This window comes from Elephas maximus, chromosome 9 (assembly GCF_024166365.1).
Source record: "Elephas maximus indicus isolate mEleMax1 chromosome 9, mEleMax1 primary haplotype, whole genome shotgun sequence".
Lineage (NCBI taxonomy): Eukaryota > Metazoa > Chordata > Mammalia > Proboscidea > Elephantidae > Elephas > Elephas maximus.
Genome location: NC_064827.1, coordinates 58,339,597 through 58,367,438, shown reverse-complemented (window position 1 = coordinate 58,367,438; position 27,842 = coordinate 58,339,597). Strand labels below are relative to the sequence as shown.

Genomic DNA, 27,842 nt, shown 5'->3' with positions numbered 1-27,842 from the left:
CGTTTATAATTTACTCTAATAGTATTTGCATTTCTGTTTTCTAGGTGACAGTCCATGTGCAGACCCTACGGTGAAACTGGGAGCTGTGGGTGGAAATGGATTTAAAGTTTCCCTTAGCATACCTCACCTGGAAAAGAGATACAAGTAGGTTATACTTGGTCATCTTGGAGCTCTGGGAGCAGAAGAAGCCAGCATTGAGTCCTAAATTGAGTCAGTTGTTACTATTCTGTGCTTGTTGCTGAGTGGAAGAAGAAGCAGACACAGCACCTGGGCCCTGTTTTTCAGCCTGGTTAGAGAACCCAGTTGCCTTGCATATCTGAATGCCATATGTTCTGCTGGGTGGCGGGGAGGCCAAGTCCTTAGCCAGCTTACAACCCACCATAACAGCCCTTGTTTCTCCAGTGAAAATCAGGTGGGAATGATGGAGCTGAAGATGGTAGGGCAGAGTTACATTCCCTTACATAAATGAGGATATATAGGTGTTAGCATATGGATGATCCAGTGCAGCCTCTGTCTTTACCTCATACCAAACTCCTGGACTTCTGAGTGCTGTGGTTTGAGGGTCCCAGGTTAGAAATCAGAATGCATTTTCCCACTGAAAAAAACACAAGGATTGGGGATAATTGAATACCTCAGGTACACTGTATACAAACTAGAAAGTATGAGGTAGTTTAGAATATAGTTTCATTTTTTAGCAATTGAGAGAAGGGTAACTGCAACTCATTCAGCGAAGGTTTCATGATAGAGATACATACTTAATGTTGATCTTTAAAGAAGGGACAGATTTGGGGTTGGCAAAGAATTGGAAACATTGGGTGTGGTGGGGAGGAAGGTGTTAATGACAAGCAGAGATGGGGTGATCCAGAGTGGTAAGAAGACTGGGCTGAACGGAGTGGAGAAACTGAGTCTAGGGAGAGCTGGTTGAGTAGGAAGATCAGGGTAGTGATAGACCTTCATCAGCACAAGCTGAGGATTTGCCACTTCATTTAAAAGGCAGGAGTAGCCATTTGGGTTCCTAAGTGAGGTGGCAAAAGCAGTGCTCTTGGTCAGGTGTACAAATGCTACAGAAGGCAGGCATTAGAGGCAGGGAAACCCTCTCTCAACCTAATTACTTTGATGAGAGGTACTTAGAAAAGAACCTATCCAGTTGAGATCCATCTTCGGGAGTCTGGTTTGAATGTTGGTTAAGTGGTGACAACGGACCGGCTCTGGATTAATTAGCACAGGGACAGGATGGATAACTGTCTTGTGTAGTCAGTTTCCTGAAGTGTTTAATTTAAATCTAGACATCTCAGAATAAAAGAAACTCAGTTTCAAGTAAATATGAAAGCATTCTTAAGCCAAGTGTTTGAAATTTCTGTATTTGGCATTATCTTCTGATAATTGGAAGTCGACTATCTAGAAGGAGGCTCATTTTTCTTTTCTTTCAGGAAAATCTCAGTGCTTTTAACGTTTTGCTCATGTCTTGGATATTCTTCAATGTTTCAAACAGAATTCAGTTTGAGACTCATGAAGATCAAGAAGTAAACCCACTGAAGCTTGGTCTTCTCACCTGGATTCAGGAAAATGTGTTCCTGGCCATAAGCCACAGTCCGTCCAGCCCACAGTCTTTGATTCACCATTTGACTATGGCCCCTTCTGAGGCTGATGAGGAGCAAGGACTGCTCAGTGTCAGGTACTACAGTGCTTCCCTGTATTCCACATGTTAATAAACAGATGAAATTTTACTTTTGCCTTTTTTCGCTTCTAGTGAGCAGGGTTGAGGAGCAGTAGCTGTCTTGTTAGACACACTTAGTACAGGGTTTAAGTCTAGTTTTGTGTCGTGTTGACACAGACTAAAAATACACCAAAGAGTGGTGAAAAATAGGGCAGATACCAAGAGATGAAGTAAAACATTTTTAAGATTTGTTAAATGTTTTAATTCAGTATATACACACATTCTGGCAGAGGTATTTTTAGATCTTAGAATTGATTTTAATAATACCAAGGGTAATTAGAGTAACTAATTCTCATGAGCTAACGCATTGGGAAGAAATTCTAGATATATGTTTCATTTTGATGTAGTAACTTACGTGTCTTCTGGCCATCTCTCTTCTGCACCGTCCTGTGTGGCCCTTCACTGCATCAGCTGCTGGAAGGTCTCTTCTCTTTTTCTTTGCTGAAGTTTCACTGCATCCTGGACTTGAGTTTTTGTTTTGATTCCTGACTTCACGCAGGTTTTCATTTAATGAATGCTTTTCTCTGTAATGCAATCCCTGTTGTACAGTAGGTTGCATTTACTTTGGCCAGCTTTGAAAACTCCACTGCTTTCCACTGTCAAGACTTGGCACCTTAGGTGAACACAGATATTAATTCCTAGGCTCATTGGCAATTAAACCCCTATTGGTTAGATTTATATTCTGTAAATCCTTTTTGCAAAATAAGGAACCTTCCCTTACTGTGTACATAAAACATTAAAATGTAGTCATTCATGCCTAATATGTGACTCATAATACTTCATGATATTTTGAAGAAGTTTTTTGTAAATATACCTGGATACAGAATATGTTCTAGATACATAGAGAATATGTAGCACTCAGAGTTAACCAGGGGTTTATATTTTGAAAAACAGCGATTTACACAAGAAATGCCTAGATTATGCAATTTGAAATTCTTTCTCACTAGCTTGTAGAAGGAAAAGCTGGATGCTTCATCCTGTATGCTCCAAAGCAAATGAAGAAAAAAAACGTAAAATACATTTCTACTGCTTTGACTCAAAGTCATCAACCTCATCACTTTTGTTTCTCAAAAAAACTATTTTGTTAATACAAAATATTATTGTCTTTGAGGAATATAAAGTTCCTCAATTAGTTTATTGCTATTAGCTTACATTTACTATTAGCTTACACTTACTGTAGCTTATACTTTGTAAAAGGTACCCTTCTGCTTAAGATAGATTAACCTACTGGTTTCTCACAGTATATCTTTGAAGTACACCCTATTAGCACCTTTGTTTTACAGAGGGGACCAGGAAGGCACAGAGCAGTTTAGGAACTTGCCCAAGACCAGCCAGGTGGAACCAGGATCCAGTCTAAGCCAGTCTAGCGCCAGAGTCTGTTCTCTTACCTCCTCACAGATAATTGGGTACTCACAAAATTTGGAGCATTTGTAGAGAAAGTAACCATTTTTTTGTATTTTTTAGAATTTTTTTTTTTTTTTTTTTGTAGATTGGTTAAAAACTCTGAATTGTTGCCATCGGCACCATCTGCCCGTATCACTACCTTGTTCTCTTCCTTTGAGACACTGCTCTCTGTCCATTGACTCAGGGAACAATGTAATGGCAGTAATAGATTCCCTTCTTCTTATGAACGAAGATCCCCAGAGCCTTGTGAATGTATAGGGTAGCAATAGAGAACCTGAGTCTGCTCATTTTCCAGCAGATTTACTGCTTTATTTAATGTAGTGTATATTCTAGGAAGACAGAAATTATATTGGTACCATGCATGTCTAATGAAGGCATTGTAATAAGTTGCTGCCAGAATAGGGGCAGTGACTTCATTATGTAGATGACTAGCTTATTGTTTTCTGGGAAGTCGTGCCACGCAATAGGTAATTGATTTATCTAGGCTTTGGCTTGGAATAGTTATCTGTGTGTATATATATAAAACCCAAAACCAAACCTGTTGCCGTTGAGTTGATTCCAACTCATAGAGACTCTATATGACACAGCAGAACTGCCCCATAGGGTTCCAGGGAGTGGCTGGTGGATTCAGACTGCTGACCCTTAGTTAGCAGGTGAGCTCTTAATCACTATGCCACCAGGGCTCCTATATGTGTGTGCGTATATATGTATGTGTGTGTGTGTGTGTGTGTGTGTGTGTATAGTATAACCAAAATCATACCCACTGCGTAGAGGTGATTCCAACTCATAGCGAGCGACCCCATAGCCTTTCCAAGACTATAAGTCTCTACGGAAGCAGACTGCCATGTTTTTCTCCCGAGGAGCTGCTAGCGCTTTTGAACTGCCAACCTTTTGCTTGGCAGTCGCTCATTTTAACCACTGTACCACCAGGGCTCCTTACGTATATAGTATAGTATACTGTATGTTCTATATATGCATAGCTTTGTGTGCGTGTATGCATAGACACACCATATATGTACACACGTATATGTACACAGAAATAAGCAGTTTCCCTTTGGTTTTGGACTATCTATTTCAAACCAGTATAAACAATGTATCCTATCAAAGGGAAACTGCTTGTTTCTTTTTCTGTTTTGCAAAATCAGTGAAATGTCACTACTACTGAGAAAAACGGTTTATTCACACTCCTCTCCCCCTTTTGTAACTTTTGTCAGCTCATCTGTGATGGTGGATGGGGCTATAATCAGTCTGTGTTGCAATTCCAAGACCAAGTCAGTAGCATTGCAGTTGGCTGATGGCCAGATACTTAAATACCTCTGGGGTAAGTATCAAAGTGTTAGGGAAGCATGTTTATGACTTACAAAAATGTTCAGTTCTGAAGAACATGAACTTGTGAGCATCTTGTCAGTGCACCATTGACTGTTAGGTCTTTTAACTACCCTGGACAATCCTGCCGTAGAGTAGAATTAGCCAGTGTGTCCTATCCCTGTCTTCCTTTGTAATGAACTCAAATAGCACAGTGAGTTTCCATGTTACATTTGGAAAGTGATCTAAATTGTACATTAAATGTTTTAGCAAGTACTGACATTAACAATTCTTCAGAAAGAGCACACCAGCTCTTTGGAAACCAGATCTGTCAATCCTGCAGAGTCACCTTCTCTGGCTGTGGAACCATGGAAGAACCCTGGGGGAGTTCCTGTCCGGTTTCCTTACCCATGTATGCAGACAGAGTTGGCCATGATTGCAGGAGAGGTAAGTGAACACAGGGCAGGAAAAGTCACGGCTTAAAGCAGTTACCCAGAGGCTGATGGTGTTAGGTAGAGAGCATGGATTTTGGAGGAAGATCCAAGTCAGGACCCTGGCTCTCCACTAAAGCCAAGGCATCTCCCTTTTCTGAGCTTCATTTTCTTCATCTTTAAAATAGGATTAATACCCATGTCTCAGGATTTGGGGAAAACTAAATGAGATATTGTGTGTGATTAAGAGATTGCCTGGAATGTAGTAGCTAGTTTATTCCTTGCGTTGGAGGAATAAGTTCAAAAATAAGAAACTGCAATTGTCAAACTTCTATTGTTAGTTGTACAGAAAATTCAAGGTTGGTTTTATTGAATACCTTTTGAGAACAACAAATAAAATCTCAAAAATGATAACCCAGTAGATTATCATCCAACAAATACTAGAATGCCTATAATTGTGGTGGGTGGTAGGATATAGTGATTTTAAAACAAAATATCTGGCATTCCTGCTATTCTGGAACTTAGAGTCTATAAGTGTAGGTATAATTACCCCCTATGATAAAAGAGAAAAGGAAATGAATAGGGTATAACAGTAGAGGATTGTGAGGTGTTTAGGAGGTAGTTAGAGGATGGTAGCTACGGAGAGATTACTCTAAAGTGGTGGTGTATGCTGAGATTTGAGGGAAGAGAAGGATCTGTTTCTGAGAAAGGAAAAGTGTTCCAGGAGGAAGGAACTGTAAACACCTTGAACTTGGAAAGAGCTCAGCTTATTTAAGGACTGGAAGGAGGTAGTGTGGCTGGAGCGATAGCCTGTAGAAGGGTTTTGGGATCATTATTTTTTAAAAGATTGGAAAGTGCTTGATGAGTTTTATCAGTGGAGTGGCATAGGCTGCTTCATGCTTGGAAAGATGATACTGACTGTCCAGTGGAGAGTTAGAGCGAGGCACAAGTGGAAGGCGGACCCAACAAAGAGACTGGGGTGGAGATGGCTAGGGTGGGAGAGGGATGTATTTGAGATAATACATCCAAAAAACCAGCCCACTGCCGTTGAATCAATTCCAACTCACATCAACCCTATAGGACAAAGTAGAACTGCCCCATAGGGTTTCCAAGGAGCAGCTGGTGTATTCAAACTGCTGACCTTTTGATTAGCAACCGAGCTCTTAACCACTGAGCCACCAGGGCTGCTTGAAATATGTATAGGAGGTAGAAATGACGGGGGTTGCTGGTGGGTTAGATGCCATCGTAAGCCTTTCTGCATTGGACCAACCACATTTTAAGTATCTATATCCAGTCTTGACTCCAAGGACCTAGATGTGAAATCAAAGGGCAGTAGAACTAATTAATAGAAATGTTAGGTTCAATTAGTTGGAATTAGAATTGTTTGTAACTCTAATTTTGTGTCTTTGTAGGAATGTGTCCTTGGTCTGACTGACAGATACCGCTTTTTCATCAATGACACTGAGGTATAAAAGCTTGGTTTGGCACCATATCCTTTTCACAGCGTTTTCTCCAGTAATATTGCTAAATTCCCCCTTACCTCCCTTGTCTGGTTGCAGGTTGCATCAAACATCACATCATTTGCAGTATATGATGAATTTTTATTGTTGACTACCCATTCCCACACCTGCCAGTGTTTGTGCCTGAGAGATGCCTCGTTTAAAAGTAAGTTTTTAGTGTGTAAAATAGGAACAGTCCCTCTTCTAATATCTTTTGTCCTTTGACTTTTAAGTTTTTTTTACCTACTTTGTCTTATTATCATGAAGTTCTAGAACTAGAGAAAACCTTTGAATTTTACTTACTTAGCCCCTAATCTCAATATCATATCTCAGTTCAGTCCATTTACACCAGCTAACAAGACTTCTAGAGAAAGTTTTTTTCCTAAACAGCACATTCTAAAGTTGAACAAAAAATTTTCAGGAAATTTTACTGTATAACTTACCTAGTTTTTATTGGAATGTTCCATGTAGATGTCAAACAGGCAGTGTGCTCTGACTTCTGTGTAATCGCCCTTTTCTTACTGTGGCCACCCTCTGTGGCCAGCATCTGAAGGGATCTATCTCTTGGTTTGTAGGAAATTGGCTGGCTCCATTTTTCTTCTCTTCCACACCCCATTTTGTATATGTGTGCATATATATTTCTTTTTTATTCTAAAGGATGCACTTACTTTCTTTGCTCCTGTCTTGGAAACTAGGAATCTGTCTTCCTCTGATGTGATTATAGTGCACTGATATGCTAAGAAATGGAGAAGCTGCCCCAAACCTCCCTGCGTTTTTCCAAATCATTTGAGAAGTTGTGTTTGTGAGTATGCGTGAGGACTCTGAGAGGACAGGTCCTAGGGACGAGGTTTAATAGAAAGACTAGCTGTCCTGAGGTCAAATCTGAGAGCAAAGGAAGCTGACTCTTAATGGCTCTGTTCTATTTTGCATAATATGTGCAGTTTCATCAACGGTTAATGGAGAGTGGCTTGTCATGATAGTGATTCTTAAGGCTTAGTCAGTGTGCTGTCTTTAGCATTACAAGCAGGTCTGAGCAGCAGTAATGTGTCTAACGAAGAGACACTGCGGAAGGTGGAGAGGGGTTCACGCATTGTCACTGTCGTGCCCCAGGACACAAAGCTCATATTACAGGTAAGTGGTTTTTTAAGGCTGTCCTCCTGATTGTCATCAGTCAGTCAATACCAAATAGAATTCTTGCAGAACGTATTTTAAGGTCTATAATCATTCATAATCATTTATTATAAGCCTTTCCTTGCTACAGTTTCTGTTAACTTTGTACAAAGGAATGCTAGCCAAGTAAAATGTTTTTGTTTTTTAATTTTTTATTTTAAGATGCCAAGAGGAAATTTAGAAGTTGTTCACCATCGAGCCTTGGTGTTAGCTCAGATTCGGAAGTGGTTGGACACGTAAGTGCCTATTTATACAACTAGTTAACTTGTTTTTACAACTTACATATGAAGGCAGTAATTTTTTTACAATTTTTAAAACTTAAAACTCTGAGAAACCTTCATTACGTATGTCTTCAATTAGATTCTCATAGATATTTTTTCCTTCATAGTTTCATTTTATAACTATATGTGTAGTAGATATTATAAGCAGAAAGAATCGTGAAACTTGTCATATAAAACAGGGCTTTATAAAGAGACCCATAAAGGGATCCGTAAAGGCTTTAGATGGCTCATGAACCCAGGGAAATTGTACACTAAACTGTACCTGTGTGTATTTTTCCAGGCAGAAGGCCCAAGGCCCTTAGCAGATTTGCAGAGGGGTCTATCAGAAAAGCTGAGCTGCTGTCGCAAAGAAAGAAAATGATCCATTGTCTGAATCTATTTGGGGGGAAACTTAGTATTAGAAAAATCTTCATTAACATTTTCTTAAAAAACTAAATGAATTTCTGTTTTGTGTAAATGGGGATGTAGTCATCAGACTCCTATGATGATTAAATCACAACTTTTAAGAAGTTAAATGAACTTGATACCTAATATTTTCAGTTTGTGTTTTGAGTGGAAACCCAGTAGTAGTTTTTTTTTGTTTTTTTTTTTTTGCATTTCAGCTATAATCTAATTATAACTGGTTTGTATAATGATGAAAACATTCCCTTTCTTCTCACAGACTTATGTTTAAAGAAGCATTTGAGTGCATGAGAAAATTAAGAATAAATCTGAATCTGCTTCATGATCATAACCCTAAGGTAACTTTCTAGATCTGACATATGCTTGAGCTCACTTTAGAGTTCAGCTAATGTGATCTGAACTAAAATGTTTTTTACTCTTTTTTTGGGTAGGTGTTTCTTGAGAATGTGGAAACCTTCATAAAACAGATAGACTCTGTAAATCATATTAATTTGTTTTTCACAGAATTGAAGTAAGTATTTTAAGTTTTTCATGAGTATAATAATACCCCTAGTTTTCTTTCTTCTGGTTAAGGAAGTCAAATAGGTAAGTAGCTAGAGAAGAAAAATTACTTAGGCTATTCAGTATACTTTTTCATACTACAACTTTTAGATGCCAAATGTACTGGTTTTTCCTTTTGTCCCCTCTTTTAAAGACAGTCTATTCTTAGAAAATCAATAATATCAGGTATCAACCCAAGACTAGAACATTGGATAAAGCAATCAGATATTAACCCAGACAGGGAAACCACAAAAATAAATCAAGATAAAAAAAAAAACGCTCAAAACAGGGAACAGCAATGTCATTATGTAAAAGAAGACAACATTAAAATAATAAAGAGGGACTAAGAAATGTAGTCATAAATCTTTCATATGGAGAGGAAGACAAGGCGATACAAAGATATAAAAGTTAGGTTTAAACTTAGGAAAATAGGGGTAAATGTTAAGGTAACCACAAAGGAGACTATCCTGCTCATCATAATAAAATACAAGAAAAAAATAGAGAGTAGAAACAAAATCAACAGCAACAAATAAGAGGAAAAGACAACATATAAAGATAAATTACTCAGCACCAAAAATTAAGTGGGAAAAAGAAACTGTCAACAACATACAAAAAAAGACATCAGAATGTCAGCACTAAACTCATACCTATCCATAATTACGCTGAATGTAAATGGACTAAATGTACCTATAAAGACACAGAGAGTGGCAGAATGGATAAAAAAATATAATCTGTCTATATGCTGCCTACAAGAGACACACCTTAGACTTAGAGACACAAACAAACTAAAACTCAAAGGATGGAAATTAATTTCTGACAAAATAGACTTTAAAGTTAAATCCACCACAAAGGGTAAGGAAGGACACTATATAATGATTAAAAGGACAATATGCCAGGAGGATATAACCATATTAAATATTTATGCACCCAATGACAGGGCTGCAAGGTACATAAACTCTTAATGGCATTGAAAAATGAGATCGACAGCTCCACAATTATAGTAGGAGACTTCAACACACTGCTTTTGGTGAAGGACAGGACATCCAGAAAGAAGCTCAATAAAGACACCAAAGATCTAAATGCCGCAGTCAACCAACTTGACCTCATAGACATATACAGGACACTCCACCCAACGGCAACCAACTATACTTTCTTTTCTAGTGCACATGGAACATTCTCTAGAATAGACCACATGGTAGGTCATAAAGCAAGCTTTAGCAGAATCCAAAACATTGAAATACTACAAAGCATCTTCTCTGACCATAGGCCATAAAAGTGGAAATCAATAACAGAAAAAGCAGGGAAAAGAAATCAAACACTTGGAAACTGAACAATACACTGCTCAAAAAAGACTGGGTTATAGAAGACATTAAGGATGTAATAAAGAAATTCATAGAATCCAATGAGAATGAAAATACTTCTGTCAGAACCTTTGGTACACAGCAAAAGCAGCACTCATAGGTCAATTTATTTCAATAAATGCACACATCCAAAAAGAAGAAAGGGCCCAAATCAAAGAATTATCCCTACAACTTGAACAGATAGAGAGAAGGAAACCCTCAGGCACTAGAAGAAAGGAAATAATAAAACTTAGAGTAGAACTAAATGAAATAGAAAACAGAAAAACAGTTGAAAGAGTTAACAAGACCAAAGCTGGTTCTTTGAAAAAATTAACAAAATTGATAAACCATTGGGCAAACTGACAAAAGAAAAACAGGAGAGGAAGCAAATAACCCGAATAAGAAATGAGATGGGCAATATTACAACATATCCAACTGAAATTAAAAACAACCTGTTTAAAAACTGACTTTAAAAAATGTCATTCAGAATTATTATTTGATGTTATTTGATTACTTAATTTTAGGTATGCATGTGAAACTATTTGCTTTTAAAAAAAACAACTTTGTTTTCCTTGGGAGATGGAAATCATATGGTGTCTTTCTCTGACATGATTGTTTTCCAACTTTTTAATGAAAATTTTTAAAAATACCGAAAAGTTGAGACAGTTGTGCAGTAGTCATATGGTACCCAGTAGCTGGATTCTGCAGTTCATATTCTGCTCTCTTTGCTTATTCCCTCTCTGCTATCTGTCCATCCATCCATTCATCTTGTTTTTAGCTGTATTTCAAACTCAACTGTGGGCAAGAGTCCACTTTACCGCCTTTCATAGCATGAACTAGATTGCATCCTTGGTGTATGGAGTTTTTTGTTTTTAAGGTAAAGTTTATCTGAAATGAAATGTACAAATCATAAGTGTACCATTCGTTGAGTTTTGATAAATATGTAATTCCATGTGGCCCCAAACCCTCTCAAGATAGAGAACATTTCTTTCAACTCAGAATGTTTCCTCAGGTCCTTTCTCAGTCAGTCCCTGTCTACACCTCAGGCAACTGCTGTCTGAGTTTTTCATCATAGATCAGTTTTGCCTGTTCTAGCACTTCATGTAAATGGAGCCATACAGTGTTTATTTTTGTGTATAAATAGAGCTTCTTTCACTGAGCATAATGCTTTGAGAATCATCATGCTGGTGCGTGTATCACTAGTTCACCTGGTTTTATTCCTCAGTGGTATGCCGTTATGTAAATATACCACAGTTTATTCAGCCCCCCATTAATGGACACCTGGACTATACCCACTTTGAGCTTAATAGGAATAAAGCTTCTGTGGACATTATCATACAAGTCTTTGGTGAACACGCCTTCATTTATCTTGAATGCATACTTAGGAATGAATTACTTGGTTTAGTTTTTATAAGAAACTCCCAGACTTTCTGTAAACTGATGTGATTTTTTAAAAGTACAAGTAATATAGCAAAATTTGACAACTGAGTCCTGAAGTTTTTATCACTTAGAATTCAGTACAATTTGCATGATTCACTTCTTTGTGTGATGAACTGCTAAGCATTCAGACTGAGATTTAAAAGTTAGTCATAAACTTTTCACTTTTCCACCATGTATGAATATTTTTACAACTAAGTGGTGTTTTCCAACAGCCAGTCGTACTGGTACTGTCTCATTGGTACTCCTAGGTATATGTTAGTAGTTTGATAACTGGGGCACATGTTCAATTAGTGACTGTTTAATACACACCTGTTCTTAGGGAAGAAGATGTTACAAAGACCATGTACCCTCCACCCGTCTCCACCAGTGTTCAGCTGCCCAGGGATCCTGATGGGAAAAATGTAGACCTTATCTGTGACACCCTGAGAGCAGCCATGGAGAACATAAATCCTCACAAGTATGTAAACTGTCGTTAGTTGGCATCTTGTAAATAACAGACATGTATAGTTGTGCATATATATAGTTGTGCACGTATAGGTCGCTATGAGTCGGAATCGACTCGACGGCAGTGGGTTTGGGTTTTGGTTTTCATAGTTGTGCTTCATTCAGCTTATTCATCTTTCTCATGCTGGCATTTTTCACTTATTACTTCAGGTACTGCCTGTCAATACTCACCTCTCATGTGAAGAAAACCACCCCAGAACTGGAAGTTGTGCTACAGAAGGTACACAAGCTTCAAGGTAGAGACCCCTTCACAGAGACTGTTTAAAAGTGACCTAAACTCTGGAGATCATGTTCACCAGGACCATCCCCATTGCCATGTCATTGCCCCATCACAGATTTAACATGTGGCCTTTCGGCCGCCATTTTAACATGAGACTTTTTGAGTGCTCTCCTACAAAACATGTACAAAAGAATGAAAAATATATATTCATTTGGTACCCCGTTCTGTCAAGAAAATTTACCGTTTTGTTTTTTCAGTTTTGTTGCTAAATACGTGGTTTTTTCCTCAAATGTTTTGTTTTCTTAAACGCTAACAGGAAATGCCCCATCTGTTCCTGATGCTGTGAGTGCAGAAGAGGCCCTAAAATATTTGCTGCTTCTGGTAGACGTTAATGAATTATATGATCATTCTCTTGGGACCTATGACTTCGATTTGGTCCTCATGGTAGCTGAGAAGTCACAGAAGGTATGTGGAGTTATTACTTTTACATCTTTTTGGTTTTTGTTTATATGTCATGGCTGTATGAAGCCCAGCTCCTAAGAGGTCAGTAGCTTGCCTGATGTTACACCCTGAGAACCAGACTAGGGGCAGATCTGTAGTTCTCCAGGGCCCTGCTCCTAAGCCTCATTGTGTCAAACTTTTATGATTGCTAGGTTGCATAAGTCAACTAAGATTTCTTGGTGATTTGTTAAGATTATAGGCATGTGTATGAACTAATTCTTCTTGTATAGTGGAAATACAACAAAGGATTCATATGTTTTGCCCCGGCTCTTTATAATTGAGCTCTTTTTTTCCAATGGAAAGTGGAAACACCGGGGATAGAAAGGTTCAGAGTCTCTTGTCCTACCTTAGTGTGCCCCACGCAGTCAAAAACTTCAGCACTATTGGTCTGCTCTTTTTTCTGGCCAGTCTTGTCCCCTATCTGTCCCTTCTTTACCGTTGCCAGAGTTCTCTTTCCAAAAAGGAAAATCTGATTCTTTATTCCTTGGCTTAAAATCCTTCTTGGGCTCCCCATTGTCCCTAGCATAAAGTTCAGAAACCGTAATATTACTTAAAAACTGTTTCATGATCCAGCCACTGTGCATCTCTACATTCTCATCTCTTCATATTATACTTTTTCTGCCCGCAGAGAAAAGCTTTTTATTTCCTCCCCCGCCCACCAACCCCACATGCCTTTGCAGCTGGCATTACTTTTGCCTCTCCTGGGCCTCCACCACTCTTGCCCTCCTCATTCACCTGGCTAATTCCTACTCATCTGCATCTTGGCTGAGGTGGCATCTTCCCAGTAAGCCATGGTTGCCTTCTGCCCACCACTGAGGCACTAGACTAGTCGGACCTCGTATGTGCTTCCATTGCACCCAACACCTACCCTGTGTACCATGGTCTGTCTCTTCTACTAGGCTGCAAGTTTCCTAAAGGTTAAAGGTTGTGTTTCACTCTTTGTACACATCAAATTCTTACTCAGTGTTGGTTGATTGAATATTCTAGCCCACATTTTTCTCCCATATAACATCCATGAGCATTTAATTATTTACTGTCTTATCTTTTTTCCCTGTATTATTCTTGTATATATTCACTTGTATGCCCAGTGAAATTGCATTGAAAACAGGAAGCATATTTCTTTAAGAAGAAAAAGAATTGTCTTACAGGACGTGCCCACAGAGCTGAAGATGATCAAGTCCAATTAATACTTGGTTGGCGGTGAATCAAAGTTTTGTGTCCAATTCAGTATAATTTTACCTATTTTAACACTTTTGGCCTTTGCAAATGGTGGGCATGAAAAGTCACGAAAACAGCATCAAGCACAATGCCTTACACTTTTAGGAAAAACCAGGATGCATTTATTGAATGTCTGCTAGATTGGAACCTTTTTTCCTTATTAGCCTATGAAATATATGGCTATTGTGAGACTTAAAGAATTAGTTTTTATTCTAAGTGAAAATAATACTCGTATCTTGACGCATTTTTGCCAAAAACTTTTTATATAGTTTCATTTTATGTACTATATAATATGTAATTACTGTATTAATATAAGTTTAAAGTTATATAGTTTTGGATCTATTGCTGCAAATTAAATATTTTTATATGTAAACATAATTACACACAGTAAGTTCAGCTTATTGTTTTATCTTCTTAGGATCCCAAAGAATATCTTCCATTTCTTAATTCACTTAAGAAAATGGAAACTAATTATCGGCGGTTCACTATAGACAAACACTTGAAACGGTACGAAAAAGCCATTGGCCACCTCAGCAAATGCGGTGAGTGTGATGAGGGTTAGTGTGTTTATTTCGGCTTCACATCTTCTTCGGAACTAAGCGAGGTATAAATAAAATGTTAGTTTAGACAGAAACTGTTTAGTTTCTGCTCCCAAAAACTTGGTGTGTATGTGCACCTTCTTTTATCATGTATTCTGAAAAGTGTATAGCAAACTACTTTTAAAGAATGAAGGAGCTCCCTAGCTAAAAAATAAAGCACATCTTTTTTGGATTAAGAATGATCACCTCCTAAATTGACTTTATTGTCTCAAAATCAAAACTGGCTGATAATGTAACTCATCTCGTGGTGTTTGCAACCTGAGGGAAACCACAGCTTGTCTGAAGTGAGTGGCGCTGCCCACCACCCAGTGCCCTGAAGGCACAGTTTCATTGGCATTGATGGAGTAGAATAAGTACAGTGGCCGTCATTTTGCTTCCCTCCTGTTTTATCTGTCCCGTGCTGAAACCTGTGGCTTCAGCTGCTATGATTCTTTCCTGAGACAGAAACAGGGACAGGGAAGAACCCCTTGAGGTGCTTGGTAAGCACTTGGCTTCCAGCTTCCCTGGATAATCTGATTGAGTTGGTCTGGGAGAGGACTCAGGAGTGTGGGTGTTTAATAAGCACCCCCACCCAGGTGACTCTTTTCAAGGAGGTTGAGAAAATAGTGGACTAAATAGTTATTTGTCAGGGATAGTATAGAAAGAATTTCTTTTAAATGGAACACTAATCCCAATTAGTGCTTCTCAGAATTTCCACTGGTGCTTGTTAAAAGTTCAAATTCCTGGCTTCCCTTCTCCAGAAACTCTGATTCTATAGGTCTTAAAAAGACTCCTTGTTGGTTTTTTTTTTTTTGAGGACTGTTGGTATAAATGAAATCCATTGTGCTTCCAAAGTCTGAACCTATGTTTGTATGCATCTTATTCCTACAGGACCTGAGTACTTCCCAGAATGCTTAAACTTAATAAAAGATAAAAACTTATATAACAAAGCTCTGAAGTTATACCCACCAGACTCGCAGCAGTACAAGGTGTGTGAGATGGGCTCATCCTGGCTTTGCTTTGTGCATTAGCTGGAAGGTGGTGAGAAGTCTAAGTCCGTAACACTGTCCTTGTTTTCAAGGTTTGTGTTAAAATTAATTAGCCCCACCTTGAGTTTCTTATTTGGGAGAATGATCCTGTCCTTTTCTAAAGAAATTGCCCCTGCCCGAAACCTAGGACTTGTCCCTGATTCCTCATCCAGGATACTACAGCAGCTTCCGCGTGGGTTTCCCTGCTTCCATTCCGCTGCCTCCTCCAGCCCAGCCTCACTGCTGCATGACTGAGTGTTCTAAAAAATGCAGACCTTTCCATATATTTCAGGATAAAGGGATAAAGTTTTCCTTTTTTTTTTTTTGTTTAACGAACACTTATTGAGCGCTTCTCATATGCCAGATGCCTCGCTTGTAAGTTAAATGTATTATGTAATCCTCATAACAACAACCTGAGAGGGTGTTGCCCACACTTAACAGGTAAGGAAACAACGTACTGGAGCTCTGAAGTGGCAGACATGGGGCGCTAGCCTGGGCTTTCTAACCACAGAGCCCATGCCAACCGCTCGCCACTACTCTTTTGTGCCATCACTATGCCATTTTCAATTCTTTTGTAAATGCCACATGTTTTTCTGTGAGCCAGCCCCCCTGCCTGCTTCTTTAGCATCAGCATCTGCCACTCTCCCACACTCCAGGCCCCTCGTAGTTAGTTCCACAAATGCCTTACAGCCTGTGGGGCCTCTGCCCTCTGTACCTTCCCCTTCCTTTAGCCCCACTTGTCTGTCTAGAGAGCCATTCCTGGACTAGATGCCAAACTCTGAGCTCCCTGAGGACCTATTTCTTACCTTGATCACGTTTATCACACAGAGGAGCACACTGCCAGCTTACTGATTTGTTCCCCCGCCCCCGCCCCCCCAGGTTCTGAGATCCCTAAGGGCAGGTGCACCACATTGTATTCCTCTGTGTCCCTGGCTAGCACTGAGCCTCGGAATGCAGTGTTTGACCAACAGCTACCCCCTGTTCTCCCTCTCTACTCTGCTATCCCTTGCTCTCTGATCCAACCACACCAGCCTTGTTTTACCTCAGACCTACCATGTACACTTATAGCCTTATAGCCTCAGTGCCAGCCTCACTTTGCCTAGAGTGTACTCTGACTCCTCACATGGCTTGTTCTTGTCATTCTCCTCAGAGATCGGTTTCCTGACAGCCCTCTGAAATGGCACTGCCATTGCTCTCTGTCCACTTAACACTATCTACCATTATGTCATAAACCATATTGTACTTACAAGTCTGATCTTTGTCACTACAAGAGCAGGGACTTTGTGATTGTTCTTGTTGGTTGGTTGGTTGTTTTGTTGTTGTTTTGCATTCCTGTAAATATGCTCAGACTAGCACATACATAAGTATTGTGTAATCATTTGTTTAGTGACCAAATGACACGTCCTCAGTAAGATTTTGAATGAAAGAATGATTGGACTAACTAAATCACAGGATTTTCCAAAGTTATCCAGTAAAGTTTCAAGTGTAATTGCTGAGGTGCCGCCTCCACTGGAGCTTTAATGAAACGATTCTCACATTTCCTCACTAACCCTAAGTTTCCTCTTATCACAGGATATCAGTGTTGCTTATGGGGAGCATCTGATGCAGGAGCATCTCCATGAACCAGCAGGGCTCGTGTTTGCCCGCTGTGGCGCTCACGAGAAAGCGCTAGAGGCCTTTTTGGCCTGTGGCAGCTGGCAGCAAGCCCTCTGCATGGCTGCCCAGCTTAACTTTACCAAAGGCCAGCTGGCTGGCCTTGGCAGGACTCTGGCAGGTAAACTGTTTTATTTGTCTACTTTTTCAAAAAGCTTTGTTTCTTTGTTTTGTTTGACAGCTTTGCAGATTTAGGGCGGCATAGCTTGAGAGTCTCATACTCACTGATAAAAATTAATTTAGAATGGTATTAATGAGGGTAAAGGTTAAGCTGCTACAACAAAGAAGCCCAGAAGTGCAATGGCATAATAAAGAAAGTTTATTTTTTCCTCATGTAAAGACTGATAGATCTAAGCTGCCTGGGCATTGCTTTGAGGTCATTCAGAGACCTTCCATTGTGTCGCTCTTCCGGCTCATAGCATTGTACTTGTCTTCATGGTTGTAACTGGGTTATCTTCACGTCTGCACGCCAGCCGTTGGGAGAGAGGGAAAAAGCCAGAATCCTGGGAGAACACTTCTCTTTAAGTTGGAAATGACCTAGAAGTTACACTCTCACTTCCACTGTCATCTCATGTGCCGAAATGTACATCATATGGCCACACCTAGAAAAGTGTAGCCGGGTGGCCATGTGCCCTGTAAGAATTTGGCAGTGGGCCATTTGGGAAAGGAAACAACAATAGCAGTTGTCAGAGTGAGGTGGAAGAAAAGGCCAAATGTTTGAACAGTCAGAAAGCTAGCTGCTTTAGGGTCTAGGGATTGCCTGTACCACAGGGGAGACTGCTACCAGAGTCTTATTCCATGGAGTGGAGGAAGGTTCAGGACCACCTATGAGAAGAGCTAAGTAGGGGCCCTGACCCTCTCGGCAGTGCCTAAGGCACAAGGAGAAGCTGCAGGAAGGAGGCCTGCTTTGTCACAACAGTCTAGAGAAAGGTCTGTGACATTCTTTACACTCTGAACACCCTCAGTGAGAAGGAAATGCTGTTAGCAACACCTAGAGATCAGAGCTGTGCTTAAGTCATGCTCAGCTGTTACTCTGTAATTCACCCTTTTCCATCTAATAACATGTCTGGCCTTGTAATACTCAAGTATTTTAAACTACCTTAAAATCCTGAACTTTAAAAAATTGTATTAGATAAAAGCTTTCTATCCTTCAACTTTTTATTTTAAATAATTTCAAATCTACAGAAAAGCCGAGAGAGAAATATAATGACTACCCATACACAATTTCCAATTAAATCTGACCCCATTTGCTTTATATTTTTCTCCTCTCCCTCTTTTTCTGCATGTACACACACATACACACACACACACTTTTTCTTTTTTTGGATGAACTGTTTGAAAGTAAGTTGCAGATCTAATGATATTTCACCCCTGACTTCTTAAGCTTGTATCTCCTCAGATTAAGGATATTCTCTTAACCACAATACTACTAATCAAACCTGACAATATTAACAATAGTTCCATAATGTTATCTAATGCCCAAATTGAAATTTCCTCAATTGCCCAGAAATGTCTTTTGTGGGTAGTCCCTACCCCTCCCTAAAAATCGTCAAGATTCATGTTTGCATTTGGTGGTTGTTGTACTTGTTTTAACCTAGAACAGCCCCCCTGCCCTTGTCTTTGTTGTTCCATGACAGGACTTATTAAAGAGTTCAGAATAATTGTCTTGTAGAAAATATCAAACTTAAAAAATTCAAACACCTATATCTAATTTATATTTGCTGGTTAAGAGCATGGTCTATGAAGGCAGATCGCCTGGGTTTGAATTCAGCCTCCCTCATGTGTTAGCTATGGACTATTAAGCAAGTTACTTTTCTGTATCTCAGTAGCCACATCTTTAAAATGGGAATGATAATAGCAATAGGATTGTTGTTGTTGATAGATGCCATCAAGTCAATTACAACCCATAGTGACCCTGTGTACCACAGAACAAAACACTGCCTGGTCCTGCACCATCCTCAAAATCATTGCTATGCTTGAACCCATTGTTGCTATGCTTGAGCCCATCGTTGTAGCCACTGTGTCAATCCATCTCATTGAGGGTCCTCTTTTTCACTGACCCACTACGTTACCAATCATGATAGCACTCTCCAGGGACTTGTCTCTACCGATGACATGTACAAAGTACATGAAATGAAGTCTTGCCATCCTCCCTTCTAAGGAGCATTATGGCAGTACTTCTTCCAAGACAGATTTGTTCATTCTTCTGGCAGTCCATGGTATTTTCAATATTCTTCACCAAACCATAATTCAAAGGCATCAATTCTTTGGTCTTCCTTATCCATTGCCCCGTTTTTGCCTGCATATGAAGCGATTGAAAATACCATGGCTTGGGTCAGGCACACCTTAGTCCTCAAAGTGACATATTTGCTTTTTAACACCTGAGGTCTTTTGACACAGATTTGCTCAATGCAGTAGAGTTGTAGGAAGTATTAAATACACATAAAGCTCTTAAAATAGTACCTGGAACAGAGTTAATACTCAATGTTAGCCACTGTTACAATTTTTTATAATTATTTTCCGTGGCTTCTTTCTTGATCATGTATGTATTATATATTTTATATATGTATACATATACATATATAAAGGAGCCCTAGTGGTACAATGGTTAAGCTCTTGGCAGCTAATCAAATGGTTGGCTTTTTGAACCCACCAGCAGCTTCATGGGGGAAAGATGTGGCAGTCTGCCTCCATAAAGATTACAGCCATCGAAACCCTATGGGGCAGCTCTACCCTGCCCTGTACTGTCTCTATGAGTCAGAATTACTTGACAGCAATGAGTTTGGGTTTTATATATATAACATAGTGATATATGGTTATAATCACAATTTTCACTGTGTTTTAACTTTATTTCATATGCACTCTGCTGTGTTTCTACATAGTCTGTTTTTCATTTGTTTATTGATGTCATTGTCCTCCAGCACATTGCATGTTCTCCTTTATAAATAATGCTATTGGTGCCTTACTCTTTGTGTGTAAGCATGAATATGTGTATATGCTTAAGTAAATGACTGACTGGTATATTTTCCCCCTACCTTTTCAAGACTCTTGTAAATAGTGTGGTGGTCCCCATCCCCACCCACCCACCCACCAAAAAGAGCAGTACTTAAAAAATTCCAGGTTATATCCTGTTAAATTTATGTGCATACTTTCCTTAGTTATTTGCATTAATCGTTTTCCTTTGAAATTATATATATTTTTATAACTAACAAACAACATGACAGTATCACTTTTTTCTGCCATTTTCAGGTTATGAGTCTGTAGGCTCTTCTATAAGCCTTCTCAGTTTCCAAGTTGAACTCTTTTTACTAGTGCTGAAAATTCCTTATTTCAGGACTTTTAATGATTTGTTCTGGCTGCCTTGTTACTTCTGCTTTAGAAACTTAAGTTATTGGTAATTTATGCTGTCTGACTTTGTTCTGGAAGGAGCCCTGGTTAAGTGCTCAGCTGCTAACCAAAAGGTCAGTGATTTGAACCTACCAGCTGCCCTGTGGGAGAAAAATGTGCCTGTCTGCCTCCATAAAGATTACAGCCTTGGAAGCCCAATGGAGCAGTTCTACTCTGTCCAATAGGGTCTCTAAAAATGGAGTGAGGGCGGCCTGTGACCTCCTCTCCACAAGGGAGAAAGAGATTCAAGATCAATAGCCCAAGGCTAATTCCTGTGAGGCGGAGGTCAGACAGGCCTCCTCCCTCCATCCTCTTTACCAATTCTAACACAGACCGTCCTTCCCACAGCACTCTCCACTTCTCCGCTGGGTTCGATAATTCATTGCAGTGGCCACACAGAACTCACAGACAATACTCACGATTATGGGGTTTATTAGGGAAGTAACAAGTTACAGTTCAGGCTCAGGAACACTCAGGATACACTTCTTCCATCAGGACAGGCTCTTTTTAGCCATGCTTGCAGGCACTCCTCTCTGGTCGTAGGCTTCTGCCCTGCTCAGGCAAGTGTTAAAAAGCTCTGTTAGCCCTGCCAGTAAGTGCCCAAAGGAACTAGCTTTCTCACTCTGTGGGCCAGGAAGCTCACTGTACAGTCTCCTGCTGGTCCCTCCTGTCACCATTTCTCTGCTGCCCCTTCTCACCATCTTCAGGGTTTCAGTTCTGGGTCCAGGAGCTTCTCGGTGTAAGAATCCCAGACCCAAATGATGCACTCTCCGCTCCTGGCTGTTCTTCTTTGTTGGTGGTAGGATCTTCTCTCTACTCTGGAATTGGGTCTCCTTTAAGGCAAAACCAACCAGTTCCTTTGGTGGGCCACAGTTGCCTAATTTGCACAGTCCCACCCAATCACTTGGTTGGGAGTTACACAATTGTGGCTAGAAGACCACACAGAAACAGTCCATTGCGCTACAGTCTGTATGAGTCAGAATCAACTCGACAGCAATGGGTTTGGTTGTTTTTTTTTTTAACTTTGTTCTTAAGATTTATTATTTATATTCTTTCAACTTTTAGCTTGCTGTTTTCTGTCTCATTATGCAGTACACCTGGTTCTCCCAGATGCTTAGCCAAAAACAAACAGAAAAAAGATGGAGGAGCAGTGATCGAAGATGTTTGAGAATTGTACAGTAGAGGCACAGTTCATGTGCATATTTAACTTGGGCAGTTTCCACAAGCTGAGCAAACAAAAGATGACTGTTTAAATAAGGCAGTCCTTGGATTATGAATTAGTTCTCTTCCTAAGTCTGTCTTTGGAAACCCTGGTGGCATAGTGGTTAAGAGCTACAGCTAAACCAAAAGGTCGGCAGTTCAAATCCATCAGGTGCTCCTTGGAAACTCTATGGGGCAGCTCTTCTCTGTCCTATAGGATTACTGTGAGTCAGAATCAACTTGACAGCAACAGGGTGTTTTTTTTTTTTTTTTTTTTGGTTAAGTCTGTAAGTTGAATGTGTACGTAAGTCAGAATAGTTACTGTGTTTTACGCAAATAGTGTGCGCCTTCTGCGCAAATAATGTGTGCCTTCTGTGTTTGCTGGCAGTGCCGTACGGGGCCCCTCCCTGACCCCAGACACTCTCACAAGCACCGCCTGCCAATCCTCATCCACACGTTGCTGAAAAATTAGCATAGCACGCTAACGAAAATATCTCACGGGGGCGGCGGGGGAGGCACAGCCATCAAATAAACACAGAAGGCACACATTAGTTGTATAAAAAAGGTTGATACGGTTTATATTTAATATCTGTTATTCAAATGTTTGGCTTAGTATATATTTTTATATGCTTAAAAAACATTAAAGATACTTCCAGATGCACTAAAACATCTTTAACATAATAATACAGTAATAATAATGTTTCACCCACATCACAGAGTAGCACCTGTTTGTTAGTTCAAACCATTGTATATACAGGCAGTCCCTGGGTCACGAACTAGATCCATTCCTGAGTGTCTTTAAGAATTAAGTCAGAACAGGTGTGTATGGCTCTAATTTAGCCTTACTTTAGTGCAAGAAAAGACTCAGCCTTTTCAGTGATTTACAAGCTGGATGTGTAGCAAGTGAAGGTGATTGTGAAGAAGAATTTGTTGCTTGTAGGGGTCAGTTCAGTCGTTTCAAAGTGAGGGCAAATTTACGTATCATTGAAGGGCAAGTACAAATCACCCCTAAACCGAGTTGTCCATAAGTCTGATTGTCCCGAAGTCTGACGTTAGTAACCTTGGCACTGCTCGTACTTCAAATTTTTAATAAATTTTTTTTTTACTGTCCTTTAGATGAAGGCTTACAGAACTAGTTTCTCATTAACAATTAGTACACTTACTGTTTCATGACATTGGCTACCAACCCCACAGCATGTCAACTCTTTCCCCTTCTGACCATTGGGTTCCCTATTACCAGCTTTCCTGTTCCCTCCTGCCTTCTAGTCCTTGCTCCTGGGCTGGTGTGTACCTTTAGTCTTGTTTTGTTTTATGGGGCTGTCTAATCTTCGGCTGAAGGGCGAACCTCAGGAGTGACTTCATTACTGAGCTTAAAGGGTGTCCAGGGGCCATACTCTTGAGGGGTTCCTCCAGTCTCTGTGAGGCCAATGAATCTGGTCTTTTTTTGTGAGTTAGAATTTTGTTCTACATTTTTCTCCAGCTCAAACCGGGACCCTCTATTGTGATCCCTGTCAGAACAGTCAGTGTTGGTAGCTGGGTACCATCTAGTTGTGCTGGACTCAGTCTGCTGGAGGCCGTGGTAGTTGTGGTCCATTAGTATTTTGGACTAATCTTTCCTTTTGTGTCTTTGGTTTTCTTCATTCTCCCTCGCTCTAGATGGGGTAAGACCAGTAATAGGCGTTATGGGAGTTGGTTTGTAACTACCAGTTGTATATTGGATGTTCGTAACCCAGGGACTGCTTGTAGTGGATATGATTCTACCTGTTTTTTTCAGTGATGATATGCCCTGGAGTGAGCATGAGATGGGAGCAGATCTGCCAGTCCCTTGGCCAGTCTCCAGTCCTGTGTGCCTCTCAAAGTGTGATAGTCTCAACTGGGCTGAGAGTGATTCTAGGATCTGAAGATACCACATGACCCCCACACATAAGCCAACTACCTCCATCTAGTGCAGTGTCTTTCTATTAGAGGGAGCCCTGGTGACATAGTAGTTAAGAGCTTGTCTACTAACCAAAAGGTCAGCAGGTCAAATCCACCAGCCGCTCTTTGGAAATCCTAGGCGGGCAGTTCTACTCCATCCTGTAAGGTTGCTGTGAGTTGGAATCGACCCAACAACAAGGCGTTTTTTTGAATTCTGTTAGAAGAAGAAATGAATTAGTAAGCAATACTATGTCAATTTCCCATATGCATGTTTTTGCAAGCATTTTTCATGGCTCATTTTGACTATACATGATTCTCACATCTCATGCTAAATTCAGATTCTAACTGCCATTTGAAATAGGACTCCATGGTATGTCTACCTCTTTCCCTCAAAAATTCACAAAACACATAGTTTGGTACTTTATAAAGACACACTGAAGAAGCACTTCAGTAAAAGAATCTAACTTTGTTTTACCTGTTACTTCACAAATGTACTTGACCCTGGGGTCTTTTTTGTATTGTCTTATTATCTGTTGGAACAGCCTTAGGGAGCACTTTTGAAAATGCTGTTTTAAAGCAGTTCTATTTGAATGTAAACTCTATAGAGCTCAATCTCTAAAATGTTATTTTAATTTAAATAAATGCTTTAAGCCAACAAAAATGTTTTGTGCCAACGAAAACTTTCAACCTGAGTTTTGGTAATACTGTTCTTAACAAGCCAGCTGTGGTCAAATATTTATCATCATTTTTTGCAGGAAAGCTAATTGAACAGAGGAAGCACAGTGATGCAGCTACAGTTTTGGAACAGTATGCCCAGGTAAGCTTAGTTCTTCTTTTCTGAAACCTCTCTTGTTAACAAGCAAGGACATCTCAGTGATATGGAAGGGTAGGGAATTGTTAAGTCCAGAGAGTGTTTGCCTTGAAGGCGTTCCATCTTGCCAGCTTGACTTAGAAATCTAAATTCAGTACGTCTCTAAATAGAAGTTCTGTGAGGTGGACTACTAATTAGCTCTCTTACCATCCTTGTCTGATAACTCCATCATTTTGGCCATTTTTGATGAGTCTGTGATTGATTCTGTGAGTCTAATGATTGATTTTTCCTGCATCTTTGCCAGGTAATTTTTTATTTGATGTTAGACATTATGAATTTTACTTTGTTGGATAATGGATTTCTTGTATTCCTTTAAATAGTATTGGACTTTAAACATGAAAGAATTGAGAAACTGATAGACTCAAATAACATAGAACATTGGAAGCTAGAGGCGTTCTTCTTTCTTCTCTTTGTCTTTTTTTTTTTTTTTTTAAGGTTTAGACCAGAGTTACATGGATGTTAATGGGTGGGCCAAGTGTAACGGAGTGGTAGGGATTGTGGTAAACCGCCGCCTGCGTACTGATGTAAGGGAAGTTGCATCCACCAGTGGTTGCTTGCCATGCTTCCAAGACAAGCTGGAAATAGGATTTTTATGTGATATTTGCTGATTTTTAAAATACTAGATCACAGAGTACATCCTGCTCTGCCCTTTTGTAGACTTTGGTATTTGCCTCTTAGTGTAAGATGATCTATTGGGGCGTGGAAAGAAAATAGAACGTCTACTTGTATTATTTTTACTTCTCTTTTAATTAAACTAACTTAATTAGAAGTGGAAACCCTGGTGGTGTAGTGGTTAAGAGCTACAGCGGCTAACCAGAAGATCAGCAGTTTGGATCCAGCAGGCACTGCTTGGAAGCCCTGCAGGGCAGTTCTGCGCTGTGGTATAGAGTTGCTGTGAGTCGGAATCGACTCGATGGCAACAGTGTTGTTTTTTTATTAGAAGTAGTATATATGCATTACATATTGTTTAAAATGCTGATAAGCAAACACAAGAAAATAAAAACACCGTATTCCCACCACCCAGAGATTGCACCTCGTTGTGTTCTCTCCCGTTTTTTCTAAGCCTACGGATGTGTATGTATTTTTAACCAAAATGAGATTATGATTTGTGTGCTGTTTTTTAATTTGCTTTGCTTGTATTATGATTTCCATCTTTCCTTGTTAATAGATTTTAGTTTTATCTAATAATTAGTATTCATATTTCCCCAGTGGTTGTGTGTTCTTTACAGTATATTGATTTAAATAGGTTCCATTCTAGGGCTATATATTGCATTTCATATCTTGTGTCTTTTAAATCTCCTTTAATGTGTATTCTCCCTCCCCTTTTTATGACAGTGACTATTTGAGGAAACGCAGCCAGTTGTCTTATATTTCATCCTGTTTGAATGTATTAAATTTTATGGTTTATATGGTGCATAGTGTGTTAGTACATGTATATAATTACAGATCAATAATTGTATATTGGGGTACATGTTCAAAATATTTTTTGCTGGTAAGGGTACAGAATCTAAAGCATTTGAAGACTGTAGGGTATACAGGTATTAATTATGATAGCTTTTCGGTTTTCTGGAGGTTTAAAATTTTTCAAAGTAAAAAGTTACAGAAAAAATAATAGAAAAAAAAAGTTTAGAAGATTACTGTTCTATTCTGTCATCTTCATAGTGTAGTCTTGTTAACAATCTCTGAGCCCACCAATACTTGCTGAATCAAACTTGGTGGTAAAGGTGGGGAAACGGGCATTTCTGACAGACCTCTGGTGGTTTTGATGTCCAGGGATGTAGAGAGATGATACTTACCATGTGTTTTGTCATTATTTCCAGCATACACACCCCTTCTTTGTCTTCTGAGTTAGTATTTATGTGGACTCTAGGCCAGCACAATGCTAAGAACTAAGACTATAAGCGTTAAGGCTGGGGTAGATAGAGGTAGCTCTGTAGGCAATTTTGCAGTGTCTTATGGTGACATCTGATACCCTTGCTGCATTAACCTGTTATCTTCTTTGATGTTCCCTTGTCAGGATTATGAAGAAGCTGTGCTCTTGCTGTTAGATGGAACTGCCTGGGAAGAAGCTCTGAGAATGGTACGAGAATTTTTTTAATGTCTCTTATGTTGGGTGCTAAGCAGAGGAAGAGAACAAAGGAGACAAGCTGGCATCCCTTGTCTTATGAGGCTAGTGAATTTAAGTAGAAATAGTTCAGTTTCCAGGCCTAAGGGTAAGCAGTGTTTTTAAACCCGTTTTTTAAATTTATTTTCTATAATATTGGATATTAGTCTGTCCTCCAAATTCACAGTACTGTTTTTGCTGAAATGAGTGTCCTTTGGCTGCCCTGTAGGAGGCCTGCTCCTCTGAGAATTATCCTGGCCACCTCTGAAAGTGATCCATTTCTTCCCAAGAATCTTAACTCTTCATTGACTAAAAGCCTTTTTGCCTAAAATTATTGTATTTTTCTTTTCAGGTATACAAATATAACAGACTAGACATCATAGAAACCAACATAAAGCCTTCCATTTTAGAAGGTAAGGGTCACGTTTTTAGATAGAATTCCTCATTTGGACATACAGAGATGGGGAGCAGAGAGAGGAGAGTACTCTTTAGTAATGTGTTATTATGTGGAATCAATAAAAATTCTCCACTGGGTGTAACATTTAATTTTGACTGGAATTTTTTTAATATGCTAAACTGTTAAATGGTAATGCATAAAATACTTGAATGTTACAAACCCTTGATAAGATACGATTAAGAATCTTTGTGGGAATACTTGGTAAATTTAAATACAAACTGTATGTTAGATAGTAGTATTAGATCAATGGTAAATTTCCTGCATTTAATAATTGTATTGTGATTATGTAAGATAATATTCTTATTTTTAAGAGATACATGCTGAAGTATTCAGTGGTGAAAGATGATATCTGCAACTTACTCTCAAAAGTTTGCACAAAGAAACAGAAAGGAAGCAAACATGGCAAAATGTTAACGATCGGTAAATCTAGGTGAAGGGTATATGTATGTTCATTGAACAAACGCAACTTTCATGTAGGTTTAAAATTAAAAAAAAAAATAAAGAACCTTTGCAAATTAAAGTTCGTGGTTTCTAGAGAACGGACGAATCTTACCAGCTCTAGAATCTTCTCGTGGTCACTGTGACCCCTTAAAAGCAAAATGGAAAAAAGGACATCAGTTAGACTTATGGAAATCTTAGGGAGTGAGGGCTGATTTTAAGAACTGCCTTTGTAAA

The 27,842-nt window shown here is 39.4% G+C and overlaps 1 protein-coding gene across 2 annotated transcripts in view; it reads left to right on the top strand.

The window, feature by feature from the left end:
• The window catches only part of ELP1 (elongator acetyltransferase complex subunit 1), a 69,897-nt gene that overhangs the window by 24,778 nt on the left and 17,277 nt on the right, over positions 1-27,842 (top strand). For both annotated transcript variants that reach the window (XM_049896272.1, XM_049896273.1), the window contains exons 13-31: positions 45-144; positions 1,493-1,675; positions 4,336-4,442; positions 4,770-4,873; positions 6,270-6,323; positions 6,417-6,522; positions 7,372-7,487; positions 7,689-7,762; positions 8,469-8,547; positions 8,641-8,720; positions 11,849-11,986; positions 12,184-12,269; positions 12,570-12,718; positions 14,391-14,514; positions 15,442-15,539; positions 17,151-17,352; positions 24,491-24,552; positions 26,624-26,686; positions 27,063-27,123. In XM_049896272.1, the coding sequence (XP_049752229.1) occupies positions 45-144; positions 1,493-1,675; positions 4,336-4,442; positions 4,770-4,873; positions 6,270-6,323; positions 6,417-6,522; positions 7,372-7,487; positions 7,689-7,762; positions 8,469-8,547; positions 8,641-8,720; positions 11,849-11,986; positions 12,184-12,269; positions 12,570-12,718; positions 14,391-14,514; positions 15,442-15,539; positions 17,151-17,352; positions 24,491-24,552; positions 26,624-26,686; positions 27,063-27,123 (1,986 nt within the window). The remainder of the gene's footprint in view (positions 1-44; positions 145-1,492; positions 1,676-4,335; positions 4,443-4,769; positions 4,874-6,269; positions 6,324-6,416; positions 6,523-7,371; positions 7,488-7,688; positions 7,763-8,468; positions 8,548-8,640; positions 8,721-11,848; positions 11,987-12,183; positions 12,270-12,569; positions 12,719-14,390; positions 14,515-15,441; positions 15,540-17,150; positions 17,353-24,490; positions 24,553-26,623; positions 26,687-27,062; positions 27,124-27,842) is intronic.